The 23,031-nt window shown below is 43.9% G+C and overlaps 2 protein-coding genes across 2 annotated transcripts; one reads left to right on the top strand and one right to left on the bottom strand.

Annotated features, from left to right (window-relative positions):
* The first annotated feature begins 611 nt into the window (after window positions 1–611).
* si:dkey-91i10.2 (uncharacterized protein LOC555224 homolog) lies at window positions 612–15,360 on the top strand. Its single transcript, XM_061089100.1, has 7 exons — window positions 612–1,269; window positions 1,300–2,167; window positions 8,843–9,035; window positions 10,365–10,569; window positions 12,338–12,921; window positions 13,839–13,984; window positions 14,526–15,360. Exons 1-7 carry the CDS (start codon window positions 612–614, stop codon window positions 15,358–15,360), a joined length of 3,489 nt encoding a protein of 1,162 aa, XP_060945083.1.
* Window positions 15,361–17,909: 2,549 nt separating this feature from the next.
* tsn (translin) lies at window positions 17,910–22,792 on the bottom strand. The gene is made up of 6 exons (XM_061088520.1): window positions 22,610–22,792; window positions 21,433–21,526; window positions 21,261–21,357; window positions 20,606–20,721; window positions 20,428–20,507; window positions 17,910–19,711 (listed from the first exon to the last, which is right to left on the bottom strand). Exons 1-6 carry the CDS (start codon window positions 22,673–22,675, stop codon window positions 19,481–19,483), a joined length of 684 nt encoding a protein of 227 aa, XP_060944503.1. The 5' UTR covers window positions 22,676–22,792; the 3' UTR covers window positions 17,910–19,480.
* Between the last annotated feature and the right edge of the window lie 239 nt (window positions 22,793–23,031).

A 23,031-nucleotide genomic window follows, 5' to 3' on the forward strand; every position in this document is an offset into this window, starting at 1 on the left:
AAGAAATTGTATCTGTAAAATGATGCAGAGATTAAGACATTGTTTCTGTTTTATCAAATGGTGCAGCCACTGAAAGATGAATATTGTATGTAACCCAAGTGAAGGTTTTAGGATTTGTAAAGATTTTTTTTCTGTATTGACAAAGTTACAATTTTCTTAGATGTAACAAGATTTTTTATAGATTGACTAAATCTTGACTTAATTTAAGATCAGAATCATGGACCTTAGAGAGTATGGAGTATTTAAAAAGTGAATATTTCATGGTGATACTGGTCCAGACACAATCACATCTTTCTTTTCTCTCACATACTGATACTAATAGAATGAGAACACACCAGAGTGAAAGAATGCGAGACAGGCTCAGTTTCTGTCTTCATAAATGTCTGTGTCCTCTTTTTATCTCTCATCTTATCTTCATACATTCTGTCTTGGTCCCTGCAGGCTGCGGACCCTCGTACCTTCTGACTGTGAGTCTGAGTGCCGCTGGCTCAGCCCAAGGCCATGCCAGACGTGAGGCCTCCACCACCATGTGACGACCTCGCCACGTCTTCTGCTGCAGCCTCTGCCTGCCCTCCGCTGGCTGCACCTCTCCCCTCGACCTTGCTATCGACATGGAGCCCTGCATCGCCAACCTCCCCCTGTCCCCGGACCGGCTGTCCTCCTTCCCCCGACACAGATCCGTCTCTCCTCACTACCCGGGCCTCCACGGTGCTCACTTCCCTCTCATGGCCAGGTGTAACAGCAGCACCTTGCTCACTAACCTGGGGCTGAGGTACTGCTCCAGCATGCAGGGCCCTCTGGGGGTGGGGCTGGGTCCGGGGACGGCCCCGGGCTCCTGCAGCTACGCAGGAAGCGGTGGCAGCAGGCCATACAGGAGTATGGAGAATCTGAACTGGAACAATATGGCAGATTCAGGCCTTTATCCGTTCAGTGCTGCCCCCTACAGGAGCATGGACAGTGAGTTTATTTTGCGCTATACATCTACCAGCCACTGGTATGACGGGCCCCCAGACAGATCTGTGATGGGGGCCCATGGACTGTTACCTCACCCGGAGAGCCTGGCATTCAACCCTCGACATGGGCTACCCAGGAAGGACCTACCACTCTTCCCCCAGTTGCTTTTTCCAGGTGGCGTTGACGAATGGGATGCCAGAAAAGGCCTGAGGGAGAAACTCCGCCTTCAGAGTGCAAGGTCAGCAATCGAGTCTCTGAAGCCCCTCCCACTGCGGCCTCAGATGACCCCAAGTGCGACATCCATCGAAAAAGAGGGTGGGCATCACGTGAATTCAACAGCTGCAGGTTCCAGGCCGCTGTGCACCATGCGCATCACCAACCCTGAGGAGATCAAGCAGGAGGTCCTGAGGCGCCTGCAGCTGCGGCGACAGAACAGCAGCCCCAACCTCACTCTCCACAGCTCCCCGGCTACCCCCAAAGCGGTTAAAACATCCTGCACAACCGACAACATCGTGGGGAACAGGAACGGATCGGATTCTGCGTCTGAGTGCCGCAGGCCTCCTGTGGGACGTCTACACATCCCCACGTTCGAGGAGTTCAAGAGGATGAGGCAGAGGGAGGGAGAGCAGAGCAAAGAGTCCACAGCCGGTTCTGTGGTGTCTGGAAAACCTGCAGCCGACCTTCAGGATGTAGCAGCGTCAAATAGTGAGAAAGCTCCGTCTGATCGGACTGTCCCTCAGTCAGGTTCTCCTAGACACCCCGAGGAGGTGGATGGAGATAAGAGCACAGGTGAAAGGATGGGCAGCAGTGATGAAGACCTGCAGACCATCACCTCCTCAGAGAACCTTTCCTCTGACACTGTGAACAGTAACGGCACCGCAGACCCCAACTCGTTCTTGGCCTTTGTTACCAGCACTTATTCACCCATCTGCACAGGCCCGTCTCCGCGTTCACCCCTACCGCTCCTTGCCAGCCTAACCCAGGAGAAAGCCCTCACTGCAGGAGGAGAAGACGGGAGCGGCCGGCGCAGGAGGAGCAGTCTGGAACCAGCTGGGTCGGCTCCTTTCCCACACGGCAGAGAGAACTGGGGCCGACCCTCCAGCTGCTGCCCGGCGCTGCTCCTGGAGGGGACGGACCTGTCCAGCTACGGAGCCAAGATCTACAAGATGAAGGATGGACTCATTGGCTCAGCACTGGACCTAATCAAGAAGAGGTTAGTCTGGGGTGGGGAGCAGGAGCAATGGGGGGAGTCGAGTGTATGTGTTTATTATTGTCCAGAATATTCAGATGCTTTTAGTTTTAATTGGTACTTTTTACTCTGTGGTATTTCTATTACTTATGGAAATAATCTGAGAACCTCACTTCCATCACTCCTAGACTCCAAGATCAAAGTTTGATTTACTCCACCCTCAACTTCTACGACTTTGGAGCTTTTGAGAATTAAGTTGGAACACTAGGAGAATAAAGTCCTAATTGTAGGTTTCATGTTAGAGGAGAAATATCAGAAGACCAGTCTGACCATGTGTTAAAACGAGGAATTTTGATTTTTCATCTTGTGAAGTTATACTTTTTTACAGGTTTCACAAATAATAATACTTAATTTAAAACACAGTATCTTAAGCACAAGGACACTCTTTTGTGGAGGAGGAAATATTTGGTCGTGGTCAAATGTGAGGTTTTCATTGCATCTGCATGAAGTTCAAGGGAGTTCATTCTTTCTCAAGAAACAATTAGACTGATACAAGGTTCTGGATCCTGTGTCTCAGAACAGAACAGGTTCTCCTTGCTGCTTATTTCTTCGAACGTTTTTCCATATAGTCTTATAATATTATGACTTTTCTTGGTTTATTCTATTCTCGCAATACTATGACTTTCTTCTAAATTACCACTTTATCCTTGTATTATTACACCATTATTCTCAAAATCTCTTCAACATGGACCTAATTGACCAGTTTCAGGTAGATGAATGAAAACAAAAGATTTCTAAATTTCTCTTGTGCTGCATTGTATTCGTTTTTTGTATTATTAATTAGTCTTGACTTGACTGAGCTTTCTGCCAGTAAGCATTTTCGTTTTTTAAATCCAATTGATCTTTTTAATCATAGTCTACTTAGTCTGAGCCCTGTAGCAGCAGAGGTGTGTGTCTTCAACAGAGAAGTGTTTGCAAGTACATTTCCATGTGTGCAGTGCCAGAGCGTTGTTTCTGTCTGTGTGTGTCCATCTGCTTAAGCCCGCCTGTGTTGTTGTGTTATCGATTTATCTCAGTTATTGTGATAACAGCTGTCAGAGCTAACAGGGCTGGCTCTGCAGACGAGGCTGTGGGCAGGAGGCTGGCATGAAGCATGACAGGCTGGACGTCCCCACAGACCCACTGTTTTCCCGGCCTCTCCTCTCCTCTCCTCTCCTCTCCATTCTCTCTCTCTGTCAGTGTCAGCTGTTGGTGAAATAAAAACAGGCTTCACTCTGAACGAGGGTCACTCTGACAAACAAGGGGAGAGTGTGTTTATGCTTTTTCTTTACAGAACTGTGCTGTTGTTTGGGTTCATGACTTCTATTCAATGTAAATATGAGACCCTGAACACAGTGGAGCCACTTGATCAGGCCCGTTGAACAATATAAACTCCACCCCCTGCAGGCTAATGGGAGATAGGCGATATCTGTCTCTGCCTGTCGGGACTCTCCACCGACTGTCGCTCTTTTGTTCGCACTGGTTGAAAGGATGATGGATGTCTGAATCTCTGCTGCACGAAGGCACCAGAAAAATAACTGCCTGTGTGTGACTTATTGTCTGAATGGCACAGGTTCAGTATGTGTGCGTGCAGAGCTGCAGTCTCATTGCATGTTGTTTGGATCAAATAGTGAAAAAAGCCTGAGGATATGTCTTCGAATGACTTGTTACCTGATCAACACTAAAACAAAACAATGTCAGCATGCTATCCTAACCTCAAGTTAAAATCATCTGCGTCTCTTCTTCCTCATAGTATCCGGAAATTAAGTTTAAATATCCTGGTTATGAAGAGTCTGCATGCACTCGACAGTGGACAAACGTCAGTGTGATGATCACTACCTAAAATTACAGAAACCATTTGACATCCTCTGTGTTTTAATCCTCAACCAGAGTAAAGAAAAACGAACAAAAGAAATCCTATTAACAGGGGGTAAAGAGGGAGTCATATGTGAAGGATCCCTCTCTCAGCAGGGAGAGAAGTGCAATTTATGCCGCATGTCTTTCATGTCGTCCATTTTTATATGCACTCTATGGTGAAAATGCTCCATGATGAACATGGCCAACATGTTACTTTAGCATGATTTGCTCATTAGAATGAAACACAAAGTATGAACTCCCCCCTGAGCCAGAGCCGTCCGAAGTACAGCTGAAGGTGAGGATAATGTCATCATCATTTTGCAGGTATTTTAAATAATTGAACCACCAAACTAATTAAAAATCATCCAAAGGGGATAATGAATGTGTGCAGCAGGTCTTCTGACAATCCATTTAATAATTTCACTAGAAATTACGTGTGAACCTCATGGTGTTGCTCGAGGAAAAGCGTGAGGGGATCTAACATCAGTTAGATTTATCCTCTAGAGACCACAAATGTCTGTGTAACATTTCAAGTGGGTGATCAACCAAAAAAACATAATCAAGAACTAAACTATCACTTTTAAATGATGTAAAACAGAGAAAAACATAACAAAGTCCAACCAGAGATTGTTTTGAATTTGATTAAACGATTGATTGATCACCAAAATTAGGCTATTGATTAATCGTGTCCAATTCCATTCAGCTCCACTTGCAGTCCTCTCACTGACAGCTCCAGCGGCTCACATCCAACATTGTTTATCCCGAGTGAATTCCTCTTTTATGTTGACAAAATCCCTCCCACAATGCAACTCACCGCATTCAACCTAAGGCTGTGTGAATGTTTTAATACTTGAAGATGTATTAATTTAACATGGCGATATTCTGTGTGATCTCTGCAGCCTGAGGGATTTTAACTTCCACCAATAAGTCTCTTTGTTTAAGTGCATCATGCAGCCAGACCTGCATACTGAGCGGAATACAGACACATTATTAGAGTCATATTCATATTATTACACCTGGGAGGCTTTTTGTAGCCCAAAAATCTAGTGAAGCATTAAAGCAGCACCACTGAGTTAATTGCACACTGCAGTTAAAGTGTAGCACTAAATGGAGACACTGCATTTACTATTTCACCAGTTATTTGTGTCATCTAGATGCAAATGCTCACAGAGAAAACAAACTGAATTCATTGACGTGATATAAACATCTCAGAAAATAACCGACGGGCTCATTTAAGTGTCACACTGCACCATTTTAACAGTGATCTATCACGTACAGTGGTTTCCCGATATATTAAGCTGTGGGTTGTTACTTCCCATGCATCATCCGAGGTGTGACAGCCAACGGTGTGAGGGAGAGGCCTTTAATGACAGTTTGTCAAGGGGAAACTGCTTGGATGCTTCAGAGCTGAATCGTTACACCTCTATTAATTATATATGCCTCATCGTAACACTCAGTCCAGTTTCATTTATACATTGGAACAACTTGAATCTGCTGCGTCTGATTTGTTGTTCCCCTTCATGCAAAAATAATACAAGTTGTCAAGGTTTGCTGTAGTTTTTAGTTGGATCTGTGTGTGTGCTGCTGAAGGGCCAAAGAGCATCAGAGAGATACTGAGATATGTTTTTGATGACGTGTCCAGAAAAGAGTATTTTAACAGAGTAACCTAAGAACCATTATAATAATGAGACATTGTGTAAAGTCGTCACAGGGACACATGAGGACCAACAGTGACGTAGCAAAGGTTAGATGTAGTGCTTGTGTAATCAATTTAGTCTTGAACTGATATAAATAGGTGTCTTTGTTTGAGTCATTTATCAAGCAAACATTTAAAAAATTTGATATATTTGGGTTGCTTTGACAAAACATGCAATTTTAAGGCATCACATGGGTGGCACCTGATATTGGAAACTTGTAAGTTAAGTCGTTTTAAAGCGAGTTTTTCTTTTACATATAAAGAAGGCAGCATGAGATTGTCCAGGTCAGAAGTGTTCACAACAACAGGGACAAATCGGTAACATTCAGGTGAGGGGTCTGGGTCGAACTTCCAGGGGGGGGGACGTGACGTATAAACTCCGCTGTATAAGATCACATGTTTTTGTTTACTCCACCTAGACACCAGCACCAGCCCTTGGCGCCAAAAGCTGTTCATGCAGGTTGACATCTTTGTCTGCGTCTTCTAAGTGTTTGACTCCTCATTTCACCCCAAGACATTTTTATAATTACACTTCTTCGTGTCCGTCACTTGACATTTTCCTGCTGTATTCGTACAATGGCTCACTCAACTGAGTCTGACATTTGCGTTCTCACATACAGCCCCTCTGGAAAATGTAAGGAAGACATCAGTAGTTCAGTGCCGGTCTGAGAGCAGCTTTATTCTTTAGATCAGGGGTCTTCAACGTTTTTCAGGCCAAGGACCCCCAAACTGGTGGAAAGATGGAGCAGGGACCCCCTACTATATATAGTGTAAAAAATTGTGTTTTGTATTGAATTGGGCCTAGTGCCATTTATAAACATATCTACCCTGTTATTGTGCATTCAATACTAAACTATTCAAATAATACACAGTTTCATATATTCATGTTTTTCATTTAAACATGTGCAAGGTACAAGGTGGCTATGCCACTGCCTTTTATAAACATATGTCTTGCATACAACACTGAGCTTTTACAATAATTCACAGATTCATGTTTTTATTTTAAACATATATGTAGAAGAGACAGTGAATCCTCAAGCTATCTGTGGATGGCACAAATACACCACATTAGTGAGATGCTGGACCCTGATGGGCAGCACACAACTTATGTAACCTTGGACGTATGGAGGTTTTCAGGCAGAGGGTCAGATCAGCCTCACAACATGTTGGATGCATGTTAATGTGTATTTTAAGACATTTAAATTTGTGGGAAAAAAATTAGTTGGAAAATAAATAAAAAATTATAAAAAAAAAATTGTCTCAACCAAAAGCCCCTGTTGAAGACCTCTGCTTTAGATTTCAGACTTAACAATGTTTCAGTTGATGTGAAGAGTAATGCGAACACATTTTGTAAAAAATCAAACGGAGTTTAGAAAGAAAATGCAAAGATATGTGCAAATGGTGGCCACAGTGACATCAGCAGTTTAGTGATGACTCTCTGATGTGGTGGACACATCATTATCATTTCAGGATTTCACACCAAATATCTGTGAAACTGCTGATACAGGTTTTTTTTTCGCTGTAACATGATATCTTGCCCTCGTGTCCGTTGGACTGTGAAGCTCAGCAGTGTTTGAAAGGAACAAATCAATACTGTATATAGTTAGTGGTTCCTTATTAATAGTGTGTGTATTATTTTAGAGCTCTGCCAATCAATAAAACTACATGTAATGTAGACGGGCTCAGGCACAGTGAGGAAGAGAAGCAGAATTATTTTATTTTTTAGCCTCTTTTAGCTCATAGTTTTGGTTTCATCACATGTTTAGTGTTTTGTTCAGAAGCAGCAGGGAGCTGTTTTAAGGGGAGCAAAAGATCAGATAAAATCACTGTACACAACCTAACTACTACTTTATTGTGTCAGAAGTAGAGAGTAGTTATTGTAGATAAAGATGGAAGACCCGTTTCAACTTCCTCCCTCCTTTCTAGCACAATTAACTAATTATACAAACTTATCAGAAACATGAATGTTTGTTTTCACAACATTAACAATCATCAATGTGATGAGAACTACCTAAAACGGCAGAAACCATCTTTGTTGTGTATTTTGACTTTTCGGTTTGGTCCAAGTGCCATTTGCTAACATGGAGGAGGCGGGGTTTGTGACCTATACTGCAGCAAGCCACCAGGGGGCCATTAAGATGCTGTGGCTTCACTTTTGCTGAGCTCTCATGACGTCCATCTTGGTTAGAAGTGTGTTTTTTTTTTAACATGTGGTCTTCATCTGCCCCCAAGTGGCCCAAGCAAATCTGTGCAGCTTTATTAAAAATACCCAGATTAATCTGCCACAAACACATTTAGACTATATTATATTTATTAAAAATCATTTTTGATTCATTTACAGTTGGTGTTCTCACCTGTAACCCACCAGGACACGCTCTCTCTTAGAACTCTTATCTCCAAAGTGTGTGTCTGTCACACACTCTTGCATGCATGAGTCTCTTCAGGGATGCATTAGTCTTTTTAGTGTAGTGTGTGTGTGCATGTGTGTGCTTGTGAGTGTGTGTGTGTCTTTGCCTGCTTTTGTGCATCTCAAATCACACGTTGTGCTGCAAGTATGGATGCAGACAAAGGAGTAAAAAAAATCTGCATGTGTGTTTGTCACTGTGCTGCAGGGTTGGAGTGTTAATGTCCACCAATGTGTGTAATTACTGCCCCCCCAATGTACATTTGATGCTTGGGGGATGAAGGAAAACAAGAGGTATTGATCATGGTGTTTGGGGGGAGAGAAGGATGAAGGAAGAGGAGGAGGATGAGGGAGGGATAGAAGAAGACATGGCAGGAAGCAGAGAGGGAGGAAGAACTGTGTGGACTGAATGCCAGCGGTGCCTTAAGTGGCAGAATTATCATTTCAACCCTCCTCTTCCTCTTCTTCCCCCTTTTCTCCCTCCTTTGCCTTCATGTCTCGCTTGTCCACCCCTTTTCCCCTGCCCTCTCTCTCTCTCTCTCTCTCTCTCTCTCTCTCTCTCTCTCTCGCTCTCTCTCTCTCTCTCTCTCTCTCTCTCTCTCTCTCTCTCTCTCTCTCTCTCTCTCTCTCTCTCTCTCTCTCTCTCTCTCTCTCTCTCTCTCTCTCTCTCTCTCTCTCCTCCTCCTCCTCCTCTCACCACCAGCTGCAGTGCAGAGATTTCCGCCGAGACCCCCGTCAGGCTGTCAGGTGACCGGCAAGGAGGCTGTGACATCACCGCCCCCTCGACCGACTGTCAGCCCTCCGCCGTTGCCATGGCAACGTCGGCAACGGCCTACGGAGCCGAGGCTGGCGACGAGACGCCTGCAGGAGGAGGAGGAGAGGCAGCAGGAGAATGCGTAAGGATTCTCTCTCATTTTCTGCTTTTTATATCTTAAATGTGTCGGTGGTGCTTGTTGTCGCTTTTCTCAACGTGCAGAAACCTGCAGATCCATTGGTATTCAAGGATGAAGGAGACAGGCAAGGGGACTGCGACACAGACACACAAACAAATGCACATCCCTCACACACACTGATGCAGAGGTATTTTGTCGAGGCGAGAAATGAGTATGCAGCAGTCTGTTTTCCAGCAGCAGCTTGACGTCTGACGGTGCAGTAAAGAGAGGGGATTAAGCCGCCCTCCAGCAAAAGGCTGCTGGCAACTCAGCGCCTCATCCCTGCTCTCTGCACGGCTCCTCTCTGCTGGGCGGCTGCAGCTCCACAGCAGCCTCAGCCGCAGCTACATCCTCTCCGTGCATCTGCAGAACCGAAGAGCAGCACTGACATGGAGTCGCATCTTGCTCACGTGCAATGAATCTCTAGGTAGTTCAGTGAACAGACGTCGAGGTGCGTCGGATTCTTGCCTTTCTTAATTCTTGGCTTTGAATCCACAGTGGATCCTTACTCTGCATCCTTAAAGTAAGAGCTGCTGCTTGATAATTCAGCTGAGCATGAATTATTCTCCTTAGTTTTATGTGATTGCTGCGAGCTGCAAATCGTCTCCTGGCGCAGAACGATGGAAAAGCTTCCTGCGCCTGCCGCTCGGGTGTAGCTGTTCGTTGTCAAGAGAATCGTCAACATGTAAGGAGGTAATCATTGCAAAATCAATATCATCAAAGTCAGTGGATGTAAGTGAGGAGCTGTGTGTCATGACCTTTGAACTATCAACCTCAGCTCAACTCTCAGGGGCTTGATGGACCCTAAAAGGATTTTAAAAGCCACGCCAGCCGTGTGTCCTCAGAGAATGCTGCAGTGTGTCGGGGAGCTCCTAGCGTCACCTTTTGATTTAGAAAAAAAAAAGAATGCAGGACATTCTTTGAATTGTGATCGTGGGGACGTCCGTCATCCTCAAGGCTCTGTGGTCTCACATTTTGATAAGAGCAGATTGTTCGGATGTGCAGCCTTGTTTTGTTTAGAGTCGGTTGCGAGAGTTGGCTTAGTGCTGCATCTCAGTGTGAAATTTGGATTCTTATCAGTTCCTTCTTGGGATCAGAGAGATAACCAAGACTTGTTACGTAACGATGCCATGACAGTGCCTACATGAAAACATCACACGCACACACACACACACAACTGTGCTATTTCTGCCTCATCATAAGTCTCACCTTATCCCTTCGGAGCCCTTTCTTCATCCCGTTGCCATAGAAACGTGACAGTTTGACTGACACATGTCTCCTTCCACCCGGCAGCAGACCGGTCTGGGCTGCAGGCGCTCCAGCTCAGACGCGGCCTATGAGCTGGCGGAGACGGTGAGGGCGCAGCGCGAGTGTCGCCTCCGGCCCCACTACAGCGACCCCATGCCGGCCGACGCTTCCAAGCGCAAACAGCTGGAGATGAAGATCGCTGCCGCCGCCCGCCTGCACGGCCACCGCCGGGACCGCGACAGAGACAGTGGTGAGCACATGGCGCACACATGTGACAACTGTGTGACTTTGTTTGACATGTTTGGATGTGATCCGTTGCATTTTGAATCACAGTTAAACCACACTGATGCAGCAATGTTATCTTGAGAATGACAATGGTCCCAGGGGCATACTTCAAGGCCCCATAATGGATCTTATGTGTCATTTAAAATGATAAAAATTCACAAATATTTCATTCTTCATCAAAAAAAGAATTAGTTATGCTGAATGTTTAATGTTACTAGAAGGGCAGTGGAGCTCATACCTCCCAAAAGACCTAACAGTATGAAACCACATTTAAATTCACTAGATCCAGATTTTTATTTGGATCTGCAACAAATTTGTTGGAAATATGCCTGATTTGCATCAAGATCCGTGAATTATTCTCTGAAGAATCAATGTAAAATGTTGCTTTTGTTGCCTGAAGAGCTGATCAGGCTATACTATTGAGGAATATATTAATATTTGGATCTATTTTGGGTGAATACAGGGGAACAATAACGTTTGGCAAAAAAGACGAAGAATTATCTAAATCAAAGCTGTAGAGACATGAATTTATTTATTTTAGTCCCTAGTATAGGTCAAACTATAAAAAAAAACTGGTTCCTACATTTCCATTTAGGCGATTCTTTATTATGTTTTAGTTCGACCTCCCACTGCGTAGCAAATACACACACACACACACACACACACACACACACACACACACACACACACACACACACACACACACACACACACACACACACACTAATAAGGTTCCCCTGCTGTCAATAGAAATCCTTCGACACAGATTGTCAGTCAATATATTAAATGCTAATGTTGACCTTGTTGCTCTCTGTCTCAGATAACAGGGATGTGGATTAGAATCTGTTTTTACCTCATCACCGAACAAGATTAAGTCAGAACCTCACACGTGGACATCGTGCGGAATTGAGGATATTTGTGAAAACGCAATTAGCATATTCATGAGGTCATCATATATTTTTGTCTGTTTTGCAGAGTGTGAACCGATGTCAGACCTTTGTCTGTTTGCACTTTGGAGACTATGTACAGTTTGTGTGAGGGTTCAAATGAATGGGTTTAAAAACACAGCTCCCCCAGGTACACAAGGTTCAGAGCTATGTCTGAAAGCAGCTTTTTCTGTTCTTATAACCTCATATATAACATATATAACTTATATATTTCTTTAAAGGTCACTGTAGGTGATTAAAAGGGAATTGATCGATCAGTGATTTCTTTTAAACTTCTTATTTATTGAATGAATTTAGGTTCTTTTAATATTCCCGAAGTTAACTCAATGATGATGCTCTTGAGGAACGAAGGTATTTTTAACATGCATGGTACCCCTGTGCCTGTCCCCTCTGCCCTTACCTTAAACCGACCGTACCCTAAATCTCAAACCCCACAATGTCTTCTGCTTAAATTTAGTGCAGTCGTTAACCTTTTCGTCTCCGTAATGAAGACACATCCCCAAAATGTGACTACAAACACAACATGAGTAACACTAGGCCCACACACACACAGTTATAGTGACATGATCCGTATTGACAACAAAGGTTAAGTCGTTGACTGGAGGGTTGACGGTCTAATTATTGGAGGAAGATTATATCTGTAATTGTTTCTCTATTTATAATGGCGGGTAGTGACCGGTTCAGATTAAATGGGCGGTAATTATGGAGGGTGCCATTACTGGTGTGTCTCAGTGTGAACAGGGTGTAGAGATGGAATTTAATGACTCTGCTCCTCCTCAGCTCCAGCAGCCATCCGGGGCCGCTCGGAGCCCCCTGGCGAGGAGCGTCAGGTGGGTCTGGGTGTGACCCGCTCGGGGCAGCACCGCTGGAGCACCATCAGTAGTCTGAGCGCTGACAGCGGCGTGGTGGGTCTCAGCGACGAGCGGGAGGAGGAGGACAGCGAGCCCCGCCGCTACCGCAGAACCCGGGGAGCCGATGTGGAGCGGGTGGACAGCGGCATCGGCCCGGGGCTGTCCCGGACCTGGAAGAGGCCGTCCGCCTCGCTCAGAGCCTGGGAGGCCCAGAGGCCGTGTCCGGACTGCGGCCTGAGGGACGGGGCGTCCAAGGAGCGAGGGGAGCGCATGTGTGAACGTTGCTCCAAGCTGCGCACGGAGCGCAAAGAAGCCATCCTGGAGTTTCTGAACACGGAGTCCAGCTACGGCGAGGACCTGCGGATCATCAGGGAGGAGTTCTACTGCCCCATGCAGAGCGCCGGGCTGCTGACGGCCGAGCAGCTCGCCGTGGTGTTCGGTAACGTCCAGGAGCTGATCGACGTCAACGACCGCTTCACCGAACACCTGCAGGATAGCATCGACCAGGCCTTCGACCAGGTGACTTGTACACACATACGATGCTCACATCTGCTGATTTCTAAAGCTTGAGAGCTTCGAGTCCCTTCTCTAACATACTTTACCTTCAGGGTCACATTCATTAAAAGCCATTCTTTCTTTTGAGTGGTTAAACAGTGCACTGCGGACTTGTGTGTAAATACGGTTTCAAGCCTTGATTTTGCACAGGCACACTCATGCAAGGGGAAATTTAACCTCTGCTTTTAACCCATCTGGTGTCAGACACAGAGCAGTGGGCAGCCATGTACGGCGCCCGGGGAGCAGATGTTGGGGGAGTAAGGTGCCTTGCTCAGGGGCACTAGACAGGGTAGGGAGAATCCTCTTGGATTTTTTGGACAGATCAATCCAGATTCGTCTTTTTGTTGTTTCTCCGTGGAGTCGAACCAGAGACGAACCAGAGACCTTTTCTGCCCATAGTCCAAGTTTCTGCCACTAGTCCACCGCCTCTCCAATAGACTAATAGTAAGGTTGGATGTATAAGGTAGAGCCTGGTCTGTTTGTAAGTTAGAAGGAGGGTAGATCTCAACTCTGCTACGTCTTGGAACCAATGTGGTGAGAAAGGTTTGGTCGTTTCCATTTTAGCTTCTAGAAAAAGCTATGCTCTCATGAAACTCTCCTCAGTCAATCCAATCCAATGCACCCTTCACTATATAGGTTGGTCAGCTTTGTCATGCATGCTGCTTCACATTTCACCTGCTACTGCTGCAACTGCTGCAATCACAATTTAAATTATTTAAACGCTGCAACAATTCTGCATCCATGTAATTGTTTGGGGCTGAGATAACCTCCACCATCAGATCTTTAGTCAATAGCTCCCTAAGACAAATCATTTCCCAGTGCAAGAAATAAACGAGTTGAACACTGACTCGACCACTTCCTCTCCTGTGGTTCGCCCTCAGGGAGACGGGGATCTGCTGACCGTGTACATAGGAGAGATCTTCCTGGAATTCGTGAACATGCTTCCCGCCTTCCAAACCTACTGCCTGCAGCAGTCCACCTCGGTCAACCTGCTCAACACCCTGGAGAAGGAGAAGGAGCTACTCAGGTACAAACAAAGCAAACGAGGATTTGTCTTCCTCTAGGCCGGTGTGATAGAAACTGTGAGCTTTATTGAGTTCCTGCCGCCGCTGTTCGTGTAATTCGTAATGGAAAAGACAGGGGGGGGTCATCATTAATTCAGAAGGTCTATTTTGAGAGAAAGGATTCTTATTTTTAGATAGAACCACAGCTCACCCAGGAGTCAGGCTGTCCTGTGATTCTCATTAATCAACTTAGTAAGAGATCTCCCAGGACCTACACAGAATATAAGAAGCTCTCAGCTTTCATAATTATGCCTCCGTGCTAGTGACACCTAGTGGCCGGAGGCAGAATGTTTTTTGGGTCGTCCATCCCATTCTTGTGGTCAGATATCTTCAAATTTGGTACAAATGTGGTGTTTCATGCACAGATTAACTGATTGGACCTTACAAAACAGGTTTTTTATATTGTGACCGTAAAATCTCAGGAACTCCTTGAGGGAATTTCTTCAAATTTGATACAAACTCTCAGTGATTACATTTTCTTTGTTCTTCTGTTTCTCTTTTCAGAATCTTTTTGGATGTCTCCCAGAACGACAATACAGCACTGCGTCGTATGAACCTGCGCTCTTTCCTCATGGCGCCCCTCCAGCGCGTGACCAAATACCCACTTCTGTTGAGCCGCATCATTAAGGTCACGCCCGAATCTCACCCCGACTACGCACGTCTCCGTGAGGCCAAGAGTCGGGTGGAGTCCCATCTGGAGCACATCAACATGAAGACTAAGCAGGAGGGCAACGGCGTCACATGGTCCCTCCGGTCCTTCCGACGAGACAGCCGCAAGAACCGGGAGGTGATCAACATCGAGATGCGGGAGATGTCGATGAAGACGGTGGGCTGGGCCCGAGAAAACACCCGCTTCGTCATGGAGGGCCCGCTCCAGCTCTCCCAGCCGGCGGATGGTCAGTGGGTGAGGAAGGGAAGCAAGGCCCTCAAGTTCCAGAATGTCCAGAGTCTGCTGATGGTGAGGACACAGCGGTTGGGTGAGGCCCCAGGACCAGGCACCGACCTCGGGGCGTGGGGAGATCAGGTGGAGGGCGGTGGCGATAGCATTCGAGACGGAGTTCTGGTTCTCATCAAGGACAAAAGCAGCGGGAAGTTCGCGGTGCTGAGAGAGCCCATCCGTCTGGGGAACTGCGTGGTGTCGGCGGATCCCGACTCCGAGGACACATTCGAGGTGCTCGACATCCGACGGGAGTCATTTGTTTTCCGTGCCTCAGACAAATCTCGCACCCAGCAGTGGTTCCATCAGATTAAGAGGTACACTCGAGACTTGGGCACCTGGAGGAAAAGACGCAACGCTTTGCCCAACATCATGATCAACACAAACCAGACCCGCTCCTGAGACCAAGCATCCCCCGGCTTTCGTTTTTCTAACACTGTAAATAACCTGGAATCCTTCAACTGCAAAATCAGCCAACAACAAGATACACATGAGATTTCAGTAAAAAAAAAAAAAAAAAACATTTCAGGAGGATAGAGACGGATATAGCACTTTTATTTCTTTACAACGCTTTAAGTGCACCATACTGTCATGTAGTCTGAGGTTTTGGATTTAAAACCGTGACGTAAGAAGAAATCTAATTCTCGGACAACCAAAAAAACTTGGGCTGTGCTCTTCAGCCTTGATTGTAAAGACTGTTTTGCTCTCGGAGAAAAAGAGCCGTGTTTTCAGAAAAATGAGGTGTGTCTGTTGAACGGCATGGCTGAACATGACTGACTGCAAAAAAGAAATGTCATTTTTTTATACGAGACAGTTGGGGTTGGGGGAGAAACACGTTTGTTTTGGTATGGCGTGGTGGACATGTGCTACATGAGCATTCATCTGTGGTTTTCCGTTTGTTGTACTGACCGCTCCTCGTCTGTGTGCCGCCACCTACTGTATATTGGCGGTAGAGCAACTTTCACTGCCAGAGATGCAGTGGAGCAGAGCCTCTTCTAACGCGCTGAGCGGACCTCCTGTATCACTGTGTCCCAACGAGAACTCAAACGACAGCAATAATATCTGCCACTTTCAAAACAAGTAGCTACTGTGTTTGTGTTTTAACTTCCAAGAATTTTTTTCTGTTTGGCATCAGGTGATGATGCTGCTTCAGTGCTCGCTGTGTCGGATTCAACCCAAGTCTCAAATCTGTTCGTCGGCATCTTTACAGCTTCCCCTCTGAGGAACTCTCATTGGAATTAAGATCATCTTAGTGCCGTGAAAGCAGCTTGTGAGAAGTTCAGTATCCTTCGTGTTAACATCACTTCAAATAGGTCAAACGCTACAGTTTCCCTCACTGTGGGTTCACTGCCGAGTTTTTCAACCTTGGGTTTTGGGGCAGATTAAAAGATATTTATTAGTCTGGTCCAACACAAAATTGCCAAAAACGAGTCTTCTCATTTTAGTTTGATCCACCCAACACTCCACCAACAAGAGTTATTACCTCCAACAAGGAAGTTATGTTTTTGTGTGTATTTTGTGTTAGGCAAAATCTACTCAACCGATTTCCATGAAATTTTGTGGATCAGTGGCCTCAGTGACCCAAGGAAGAACCCATTCAATATTGGTGCAAATCAATGTTTTTATTTACTTTCCTCACCAGTGCGAGAAGGGGTGTTTTTCAACATCTGGGTGGATTTCCCAAGGAATATTTCATGGATCTTGATGAAATAATAACATCCAAATAAAAATCCAGATCTCGTGATGGTGGATCGTGATGATTATGGATTATGGATACAACTAGATTTCTCCCTTCATCTCTGTGGGATATTGTCTTTTGTACAAATTCTAAACATTGATACACCTCTACATTTATTCTCCATCAATGCTGTAAATATTGTTATTTTGTTGATGTGTTTAGAGACACACAACATCTATTGCACTTCTGTTTGTCCTGGAAGAGGGTCCCTCACACGTGTCTCTCTCTCTGAGGTTTCAATGTCTTTTCTCCTCTTAACAGGGTTTGTCTGGTAGTTTTTCTCTACTATTCCTAAGGGTTAAGGGCAGACGACTATCCAAATAAAATGTAATTGATTGATTGAGAGTCAATTTAAATGTGGTGTCATAAGGGGACTGTTGAGCCTTGTTGGAGGTATGTGCTCTCCTGAGTACCCTTCTATTTTCATACACAATTATATATTAGCAAGAGTTGAGGATCAGGAACAGAAACTACAGATGAGTAGTTCAAACAATGTCACTCAATAGAGCGCCTACCTCCGCCAAGGCCCAACAGTCTCCTAACAATCAAACAAGTCACACGGAATCACACAAACACTCATACATCAGTTCTCTAAATGTGCCTGAATATTATCATCAAGATCCATGAGTTATTCCCTGGGAGTTTTGGTGAAAATGTCAAAAAAAATCCACCAGATTCAACCCTTTGTTCAGGTCTAAGTGAAACTGGAACAAGGTCGTGTCCCATCTTTCCTTCAAGTTTCTCAGAATTCTGATCGGTTACTTTTAGGTAATCCTGCTGATAGACAAACAGACAGACAACATAAGCTCCTTGGCAGAGATAATTAATCACTAGTCAACATTTGTGACTTGGTGTCAATCAGTTCTCTCCTGACTTATCGCTTCATTATCACACATAAATAAAACAGGTTTCCTGACGAACTCAACTCCGAAATGTCGGTACCATCTTGTCACGACACGGTTTGACTATGGGACCCAGCAAAGAGCTTTTGTGCCTTGGTACTCGATTACTGTTTAGCTACAGCTGAGATATGGATTAGACTGCCCTCTGCTGGCACTTGGTTGAGATTACTAATAAAGGCAATATAAGTGTATTCCTGACAGTGCTTGGCTGCTGATAACATGTGATCACCTGATCTTCTCTTACTTCTGTGTGTTTTTACGTCTCCTGGTTGTGTTTTATTTATGAAGGCTTTATTTTGTTTAATGCACTTTATTATTATCCAGTAATAGAACAGTACCTGTTGGTAAAACATGAAACGCAGTCTTGTTAAATCACAATTCTTCATATTAGAAGGAACTTAGTCGACTGAAGCTGATTGCAGTCTTCAAACCAAAACCACTTTGAAGGACCGATGCTGTTTTATGTTTTTAATAACGTAGCACTATGACAGGTAGGGAATCACTGTTCGTTGGAGGGCAGAGCTGCTCAACACACACCAACACTCCTGCACTGTTGGAGAAGGTCGGTTCAGATTTACAAATTGTAAAAAGACGACTGAACTGCATTCCATTACTTTCCTCATGTGCATTTGAAAGGCCTAATGTATAATGCCCCCCCCAATGAATTATATTAAAAGACTTTAAAACAAAAGACAAAGCCTGGACTCTTTTCTGCAAAATGCTCTTTTCATCAAAATCAGTCGAAGCTTGAAATGTAGATTGTAGAAATATATTTACAGTCATTTTAAGCATTGTAGTGACACCTTATTTAAACAAAGAAATAAACACAGTACAAGTGGAATACACTCATTACACCAGGGAACAAAAACACAAGATGCGTAAAGAGGGTAAGAGTTATTTCCAATCTACTACTACGACTACAATCTAGAGGCAAACAGAAACTTTGACACGGTTGCTGGATGCTCCAGACATTTTTTCAACAGTAAACAAGATATGATGAGTAAATTTTTTGTATTGGTTCATCACGCAAAAAAACAAAATACTAAACAGGCTCAACACACGCTTTCATCTGCACTGTTTTGAAAGGGTTCTTGCTAATAAAAAAAAAACTGGTTACAGAGTCGCTTTATATCGTGAAGAAAAGTGCATCTTTGTCATTTCTGTGGCATGATCTCTAATGGATCCTCAATTGCAAAAATCCTGTGAATTTACGTTAGGTGCTATTAATGATCAAAAACCCAGAAATTCTAGGAATATTTTTTTTTAAGTGTTATTTTTGGAATTATCGGATTCTAGATTGAATCGTGTCAAAGTTTCATCAAATATTTTTCAAAAATTAAGCTCCTGGATATCTGTTTAGGTGTCAATCATTCAGAGCCCTACAATACACGACCCAACATAAACATTCAAGTTTTTTTGTGTGCAAATAAACGACCAGAAAAATTAGCTCTGCACGGCCGGGGCACTTTCGCTGACCTCTGTTTTTCCTTTTCAACCAATTTAACATCAATATACTATAATTCAATAAAAAAAAGAAGTTGACTGTTGCAAATGCTACACAGGGGAACAGTAACATATGCAACAGATGAAGCTGAGAACACAGATTTACAAAAACTAGCAACAAACCGAACCGTTGATTTGAATCCTCTGAACCAGGGATTCAAACTCAAGTTTGAGTTTGAATCCCAACAGACTGCCATCCTTCCACAGCACCTCTCATGTATGCATTCATACAAACACACACACACAGTCTGTCCTACGCTGCTGGGCCTTGCCTTGGGTTATGGTCACTGATCTGCAGCAGCCGTGGAGAGGTTCCAGCCCGGGGTAGCTACTCCTCCGCCCTCCTCCGTCTCCCACAACCGATCGCCACCTCTGACCTCTACTTTTCCCCGCCAGACTCAGACTCCTTGGCCAGGCCGCGGATGGAGAGGTCGTACACCACCTCCTCGATCTTCTTCACGTCATACTTCAGACCATCATAGCGCTTCCTCAGTGGGTCGTTCTTCAGGTTGAGCAGGCGGAAGCCCGAGTCCAGCTCATTGATGAAGTTGGAGATGCGGAGCGGCCGGGTGTAGTCTCCTGCTGTGACGCTGTTTACCGCCAGTCGTGACTGGAGATATGACAGCACCAAGTTAGAACAAAGGCACAAATTTCAGGAAATCTTTCTTTAAAGTGCACGATATGGAGGAGGAATAGAGTCAGGCATAAGACAAAAAAAATTGCATTTTGAGAATAAAGTTGAACCAAATCAGATAAAGATTTATTTCCAGAACATTTTTTAAATTAAGTTATAATGCTATTTTGTGAATAAAGTAAAATCCTCTAGCTGGGTTTATGACCTATACAGCAGCCAGTCACCAGGGAACCATCTAGACTGGCTTTGCCTTCACTCTTAGGGAGATGTCATGTCCTCCAAGAGAACAGACAGTTTTCCATATAATCTCCTCCACTGATTTCCACAATGTGTTGAAGTGTGTAAACCAATTCTGAAGCACAGCTATACAAATATATTTACACAAGGAATATGGTAGAGCCGGTCCTATGTGCAAATGTTAGCATTTTGATCGTGTCTTAAAAGTTCAATCTTGAAATTTCAACTTAAAAATGTCTACTGCATTCCTCGTAATAAAAAATCCCCTTAGTTTTTTCCTAATGCTTGACCCTGTTACTCTTCCATGAAATAGAAACATCAGTTGCTTAAACACACCAGAAACCTCAAGTCCTTTGCTACAGTTCAACATTTCTTAATTGTACAGAAACTAAAAAACGTTGCTCTGGGCTTGGTACACTGTCGATTTAATGCGAAAGCATCAACACTCGACTCACCAGTTCGCTGGCCATGATCAACACACCCGCCAGGTAGTCCTCTACATCCAGGTGAAACCCTTTCTCTCGCACCACCTCGACTGCAGTGTGAAGAAAGCAGAGGAAAAAAAGAGAAGAGTAAGGCCACATTCATCAGTGAGAGTAATAAACTGAACTGAACACATGAACTGGAACCTACTGCCGAGTATCTTAGCCACCTCCTCCCGAGTCACAAGAGCTTCAGTCTCCAGGTAGACGACAAAGGCTGCTAGGAAAGCCAAGCGCTGCAGCACGAACCTCCAGTGTTCATGGAACCTTCAGTGAGAAATTAGACCTGTTATTTTTTTTCACCAAGATAACCCACCCGGTATCAATCCTGCTGTCCACAGTCGTAGCTTCATATAAAAAACATTAAAGGTTAGAAATGTAAAAAAAACTTAAACCGAACAACACAAACAAGTAATACATGTGAACTTAGGCCCAGTTCAGACTTGGTATTAACATGTTTCGTGAGAGAGCCGATCACAAGTGGACTTCTTTAAGTACGTGTGTTCTCGACTATGCGATGACAGCCACCACTTTAAAGTGGAGCTCTGGTGGAACGATTATAAATCTAGATTAAATCTAGATTAAAGCTTGATCCATGTTCATCATGAACAAGCAGAAACGCTCTAAGAAATTTACTAAGGCAAAAGAGAAAAGGATACAGACTCGGATGTGACAATCTGGGAAAAGATGAGACAGTAATGTTGCTATGAAGTTTGAAAAATTAGCAGAGGTATAACAGTGATGACACAGACCCACAACTTGAAGAGAGTTACACACAAGAATGTTATTTGAAACATGGCTCATACCTGTAATACTGCTCCACAGGAAACTTTGTTTTGAGGTCTGTGATTTGAGTCCTGACTGTGCAGAACAACTCACGTGCCCGTGTACATTTACTGGGAACTAGAGAGACAGGAAAAGACAGATTTTATAATCTGAAACACCATCAAGTACAAGTCAAACTGTCCAAACACTCACTTTCTTTGAATCCAGAGGTCTGGTGGACACTTTGGAGAACTGTCAGAATCTCTCTAGCTGCCTGCTCCAATGTCTGAACCACCTTACGGATATCCTACAAAAAAGATGCACCACAGGATACAGAAAGAGTTATTTGATTTTTCTTTAAACAGAAAGACATTTCAAACTCTCAAAATACATGTTAAGTATTAACCATACAGCAGATTTAACAGACAACTTTCCACAAAGTCCCAGTCAATACATTTAGAATTTAACATATAATGTGATACAAATCATTATTACCTCCACCAAGGAGTTTATATTTTCATCTGTGTTTAATTACTAACAAACTACAGGACTGATTTCCACAAAACTTGGTGGAAGGATGCGGTCATGGAGAAACCAAATAATTTTGGTGAGGATCAGCATCAGGAAGCAGATCCAGGAATAATTTTTACTTTACGTTTTTAAGACATTTTCACCACAGAGAATAATTTAAGGATCTCGATGAGAAAAATCACAGTCACATTAAGGGGACGTGTGGATCTAATGGATTAAAATTTGGCCTCATATGCGATCGACCTTTTTGCTGACATTACATTGGTTTTCCAACATTTTATTTATTGGTATTTCATTTGGCATTGCAAGAACATAGGATCACATAAGAGTACATCAATAAATGACAATAAAAAAAAAATCAATAAAAGTATTTTATTCTATTCCACTTCCGGGAAGTACATAAAAGTATCACACTTTCCGATTAACTATATTTAATCCCGTTATTTAAATTAGATTATTGCTTAAAACTGGTCTCATTGGTTTTAAGGTCCTAATGGGATCTGTAATATTAAGTGTATTCACGTTAAGGTTGCGCCGGATGTGGCACGTACACATTGGCGTTGATGCATTCATCTTCTATAGCAATAACATGTCAAAAAGAAAGACGTGTAGAACAAAACAACCCGGCGGAAGAGATTCATAATTTTTCTTTTAGAATTTATGATTAAAGTGACATAAATATAAAGAATGTATCAACCAGGTTCCAACGTTATGAAGCTACGTATCGGATGTGATCATCAGAGGCGCAAATATCTGAAGAACAGAACCTCACTCGTGTTTTTACGGTTCTAACAGTGTACAGACTGTGGTTAGCATCGAGCTAACCGTGTGTGAGCTAATGTTGATGGTTCATTCAAACCTCTCTGACGTCCTGGTCCGCGCTCAGGAAGCCCTGGATGTAGCTGAACATCTCCGTGACAGACATGTCTGACGAGGAGGAGGAAGGCCGAGGAAGAAGAGGAGGATGAGGAGGAGGAAGAAGGTGAAGAAGAGGAAGAAGCGTCCGCAGCTAATTCAGAAAAACATCAACGTGCACAAGAGACCGTCCCCGTTTCAACCGGCGCCTGCAGATGACGTCACGACTTCAACGTCAAGGTCTGTAGTGAAGAAAGAAAAAAAAAGAAAGAAAGAAAGAAAGAAAGAAAGAAAGAAAGAAAGAAAGAAAGAAAGAAAGAAAGAAAGAAAGAAAGAAAGAAAGAAAGAAAGAAAGAAAGAAAGAAAGGCAGGAGAAAGGTAAAAGAGAGAAATAACAATAGAAAAAGAAAAACAGAAAGAAAGAAA

The sequence above is a fragment of the Limanda limanda genome, chromosome 16 (assembly GCF_963576545.1).
Source record: "Limanda limanda chromosome 16, fLimLim1.1, whole genome shotgun sequence".
Classification (NCBI taxonomy): domain Eukaryota; kingdom Metazoa; phylum Chordata; class Actinopteri; order Pleuronectiformes; family Pleuronectidae; genus Limanda; species Limanda limanda.

What these genes read in the sequence shown, in the direction of transcription:
- si:dkey-91i10.2 (XM_061089100.1), top strand. Translation starts at nt 612, where the DNA reads ATGGAGCCCTGCATCGCCAACCTCCCCCTGTCCCCGGACCGGCTGTCC. An exon ending in GACATCCATCGAAAAAGAGG is followed by an intron (nt 1,270 to 1,299) that starts GTGGGCATCACG and finishes CAACAGCTGCAG; the next exon opens with GTTCCAGGCCGCTGTGCACC. An exon ending in TCGACCAGGCCTTCGACCAG is followed by an intron (nt 12,922 to 13,838) that starts GTGACTTGTACA and finishes GTTCGCCCTCAG; the next exon opens with GGAGACGGGGATCTGCTGAC.
- tsn (XM_061088520.1), bottom strand. Translation starts at nt 22,675, where the DNA reads ATGTCTGTCACGGAGATGTTCAGCTACATCCAGGGCTTCCTGAGCGCG. An exon ending in GGTGGCTAAGATACTCGGCA is followed by an intron (nt 20,508 to 20,605) that starts GTAGGTTCCAGT and finishes TTCACACTGCAG; the next exon opens with TCGAGGTGGTGCGAGAGAAA. An exon ending in TGATCATGGCCAGCGAACTG is followed by an intron (nt 19,712 to 20,427) that starts GTGAGTCGAGTG and finishes TCATATCTCCAG; the next exon opens with TCACGACTGGCGGTAAACAG.